The 4,673-nt window shown below is 47.6% G+C and overlaps 1 protein-coding gene across 1 annotated transcript in view; it reads left to right on the forward strand.

Annotated features, from left to right (window-relative positions):
- Positions 1-1,503: 1,503 nt before the first annotated feature.
- The window catches only part of SERPINA4 (serpin family A member 4), a 39,806-nt gene continuing 36,636 nt past the window's right edge, over positions 1,504-4,673 (forward strand). Inside the window, 1 exon segment of the mRNA XM_029237161.1 lies at positions 1,504-1,560. Within this exon segment, the coding sequence (XP_029092994.1) occupies positions 1,504-1,560 (57 nt within the window).

The raw sequence follows: 4,673 nt of genomic DNA on the forward strand, positions 1-4,673 counted from the left end.
CAGCTGCCCCAGGGCTCCTGGCTTTTCTGCTGTCATCACTGAAGGATGCTCAACAAGTAGATGCAGCATGAAGGAAAGAAATGATGCAGGGGGAGCATCAGCTACAGGGAGGGGGACAGAGTGGGGTTTGCTATGACTCCCATGACTTACAGGGCAGCGTCAATGGTAATAATGGCAGAAAGGCTATCCTGAACTTTAGCTAGATGGAAGGGAGATGGTGGCATCCCCGGCCCAAAGCCTCCAGCCCGCTTCACACTCCTTTCATCCTGGTGGGACGTTAAGAAGGAGTCAGATTCCAGGGACTGATGACTCAGACCCCAGATCCACCTGAAAGGCATCAACACCTGTCACTAAGTCACTGACACTGGGAAACTGATGGGCTTCTGTGAAATACTGATACATTTCATTCCACTCTACGAAATGCTAACAATTTTACTGGCAAGCCGAGAGCTGATGTTTACGTATAGAATCGCAGCTATCAACACATCTGACTACGGAAAAGAAAAGGGCCATTGAACTCAATGAAGGCCTATAGGAAAGGGGCAGGTGGTATTGAAGGTTTATGCAAAGTCTGCAGCAGGAAAACTTTTAAAAGCAATGAAGTTTTATTAACTGTCTTTCTTCCTGTTGCAAGCTAGAAAATACAGCTGAGTGAGCCACCTACTGTCCGCTCATCTTGGCAACTCAGATCCTTCCTAGATTGGCTTGAATTTAGCCCCAGCCAATCCCCACCCACTTGGTCTCCACCGCCTTCCCACTTCCTGTCCTTAGGCCATGCTGCTCCCCCTACAGGAAGATCTTGCCCGCACCCTTCTCTGCTTGCTGAAATCTTCCCCTTTCTCAGTGCCCTTTAAGCCTAAAAGTAGGGCTCCCAGATAAAATACAGGATGTCCAGTTAAATTTGAATTTCAGATAAACGATGAAATTTTTAGCACAAGTATATCCCATGCAATATTCAGGATATACTTATACAAAAAAAATCATTCATCACTTCTCTGAAATTTGAATTTCACTGATGTCCTGTGTTCTACCTGCTAAATCTGGGCGCCCTACCCCGAGGGTCCTCTCTGACTGCCGCCAATAGGCAGGTGCTCAGCCTTGCTGGAGACCACGGAGTCCTTTGCTTGCGTATCTCTACATTACGTAGAACGTGCTCACGACTTAATCCTCACAAGCCTGGGTCAGTTCTAGGCCTGATGAATGTTCCAAGCCTCCATCCATTGTTTGTTGCATTGAATCAACTTCCAAAGTAGGACCACGAGATTGATGGTTCAGATTTTTAAAACTAGAAACACGAGGCTTGGGAGGTTATGTGATTTGCTCAGGATCATACGGCTGGTTAGAGGCGGAGCTGGATTCGAGCCCTGCCTGACTGGTGGGTGAACCCTTGGCTCATACAGCTACTGTGACAGTGGCTCTGGCCTGGGGCTGTATGAAGGCTCCCTGTGCTGGAGGGGGCAGTGTTGGGCCAGGCAGGCTTACTTCACCCACTTACAGGCTTCGATGACGGGAGACTCTGGTGAGATCACCGTGTTCCTCAAAGATTCTGGTGATACCCAGGTAGGAAAGAGTCTTCTTCAGGTCGAGGTTTCCGGTGATGAACACCCGGGGCACAAACACATCTGTGACCCTAGAGAGTAGAAAGTGACAGAGATGAGCAGAAGGACCCTGCCGCTTTTCCAGGCAGCTTTAGGAGAGGTGATGATGAGGCATTTGTCCTCCCAGCCCCTGAGGTCTCAGAACTCCTCTCTATCCACAGAATGAGGAGAGGCTCCTTAAGCCTGGGATGGGGTTTTAAAACATCCATGCTCTCTGAACTGTGTTCCTATTTCCTATCAAAACTGCCCGTGCCCTCATCCACAGAAATGTCCTCGAGTCCCCATGTCTCAGGACGCCTTCAGCGCAGCCATTGAGGGTCTCCCCACTGTAGCCTCAGCCATGCCCAAGCCCTGAGCTAATCGTGACCCCAGCGATCTGGTGCTAGAAGCAGCAGAGCACTGAGATCGGAAGCCAGGCAGAACTGAGTTCAAATCCACTCTGCCCTCCATGAGCTCTGTGACTCGGAGCAGACGATTTCACCTCTCTAAGCCACTTGTATGAAAATGATGATGGTAGCACCCACGGGGCCAGAAGAGGGCTAAAGCGAATGCGTGGAAGGTTCTCAGCAGCGTCAGTGTTCTCCCCTTGGCCTTGAAGGAGCAGCTTCACGTCCTCCGTGGGTGGGACCTGGGTTGGCCTCCCTGCCCTGGGCCTGGGGTCAGATGTCCTGAGGCACCTGTGGACCCTGGACTCCTGTCCACCTGGTCGTGGACCCCATTTATTCTTGCCTCTGCAAGGACCTCATTCCTGCCTTCATTTCCTTTTTCTCCTGCACCGTCCATAAATGACATCTACTGGATCACCCTCCGGGGCAGACTGCAGGCTCTAACAACCCCCATCCTCAAATCAAAAGCAAAAACATCTCCCTTGGCCCCTAGTCACGCCTCCAGCTTCCAGCCCATGTCTTTTCTTTCTTTCAGGGCAGAAGCTGTCTCTACCATCTCCACGTCCTCCCATTATTGCCTCAACCCATTTCTCCAGAGTTGCCGCTGACCTTGCCTTGCTAGAGCCAGCAGCCAAATCTCCGAGAGCGGCACTAGACAGTCAATGCTTTGTTCCATTTCAAAGTGCTCCCACCCAAGTCCATGCCCTCTGCTCTCCCCGTCCTTCACCGGCCACTCCTCTCGTCCTCTGCGGCTCCGCCTCCTTGCCTATCTCTCATCACCATCGTGCTACCAGGCTCCCCACTGCTCCTCTTCTCTTGTATATCTTTTCTTCCTCCTGAGGGATCTCATTCTGTGTCGTGGATTTAAACACCAACAGTAGGCCCGGTGACTCTCAAACTTACCTTTCCACTCATCCATTCATTCAACACATTTTTTTTTTTGTGGTACGCGGGCCTCTCACTATTGTGGCCTCTCCCGTTACGGAGCAGAGGCTCCGGACACGCAGGCTCAGCGGCCATGGCTCACGGGCCCAGCCGCTCCGCGGCACGTGGGATCCTCCCGGACCGGGGTATGAACCCACGTCCCCTGAATTGGCAGGCGGATTCCCAGCCACTGCGCCACCAGGGAAGCCCTGAACATTTATTTTTAAAGCAATTTCCAACAAGACTTTAGGTCACCCCAAAGAGGTTTCAGTACAAAATGTTGAAACTCTTTCCTAAAAAAAAAATCTAGGCAGGTAAGAAAAAAAAAAAAAAAGAAGAGAGGTATAAATACAAGTCATAAGAAATTTAGGAAGTATTCTGTAAATAGTAAAACTCGTTGCATCCAAGATGGCATTTTGAAACAATGGAGACAAGGTAATCAATTCTACAAATATTGGGAAATGAACACATCATTTAAAAATTAAATTAAATTAAAGGAAAATCTGTTAGAGTGAACTTCCTAAGCACTATACATACGAAAGCCAGAAACCATGAAAGGAAAGATGGATATAAAGTAATATAACGTTTTAAAACTCTGCACAGCATACACAAAATAAGGACCAATCACAAACAGGAACATGTGTGCATGGTAGAGACCTAATGGTCTTCACAATGGAGACTTCTTATGCATCACTAATAACCATATATGCTCCTTAATGGGCAGGTAAGGAATGTGGGGAAACATGCATTGAAGCATTGTGAATGGGGTCTGGCTTTGCTTTTCTTCATCTCATTCTCTTTATCTTACTTTCTTCGTTACCCTTATCTCGGCAGAGCCAGACACTTTCATACATACTGTTGACAAAAATTCAATTAACTTTCAAGTTAAGAAGAAAAAAAGGAAATTTTATTCACACCAAACTGAGGATTATCACCCAGGAAGCAGATCCTCAGAAAGCTCTGAGAACTGTTCCACCTGTTAGAAGTCGAGGGCGCAGTCATATACGTTTTCAAGACAAAGGATCATACATCAAAATAATACATGGATATTTCACATAAAGGTCACCAAGGATCCATAGTCCGGGTATGCACGTGTACAAAGCAAGCAGCGAGTCACCGTGATCCCCTACAGAGCTGAGAAAGCTATTCCTTTAAGGAGTTACATTGGTAGCATCAGAAGAAAGAAAAAAACCTGATCTTTACCGAGGGGGGCAGGGCGCTCCCATCTTTGAGGAGCTCTGGTGAATGTGTAATGTAGATGCACACTGCACGTTGAGGAAGGAGGGAGGAGGTCCAAACAAACACATGAAGAGAATTTTATGTTTAATTTTTCTTGTCCTGCCTTAAAAGATAAATTTTATTTCATCAACCTTATTAGTAGATACATTTACTGATAGGTATTGCGTATTTTTTTATGTCAACTTTGTCAGTTAGATGCTGTTAGACTCATTTCACAAACTGAGGTTCTTATAGCCAGATAATGAACAGACCCAGGACTCAAAAATCAGATCTTCTGGTTCCAAATCCCTTGTCCTAGGGACATCTCTGGAAGGCCATAAATGAAGCCAACAGCCATAGTATTTTGGCAGCCAGCAATGATCCCTGAAGCCCCTGTCCAGAATGGTGCTCTAGCCCCTACAGCAAGGCATGGGAAAGGATGCAGGATGCCTATTTGAGTGGTCACCTTGGCCCTTGGCTCTCTCCCCTAAGACAGACAGACACACACACACACACACACACACACACACACACACACACACACACA

Source organism: Monodon monoceros, unplaced genomic scaffold (assembly GCF_005190385.1).
Source record: "Monodon monoceros isolate NGI ecotype Baffin Bay Population unplaced genomic scaffold, NGI_Narwhal_1 Super_Scaffold_21, whole genome shotgun sequence".
NCBI classification, from domain to species: domain Eukaryota; kingdom Metazoa; phylum Chordata; class Mammalia; order Artiodactyla; family Monodontidae; genus Monodon; species Monodon monoceros.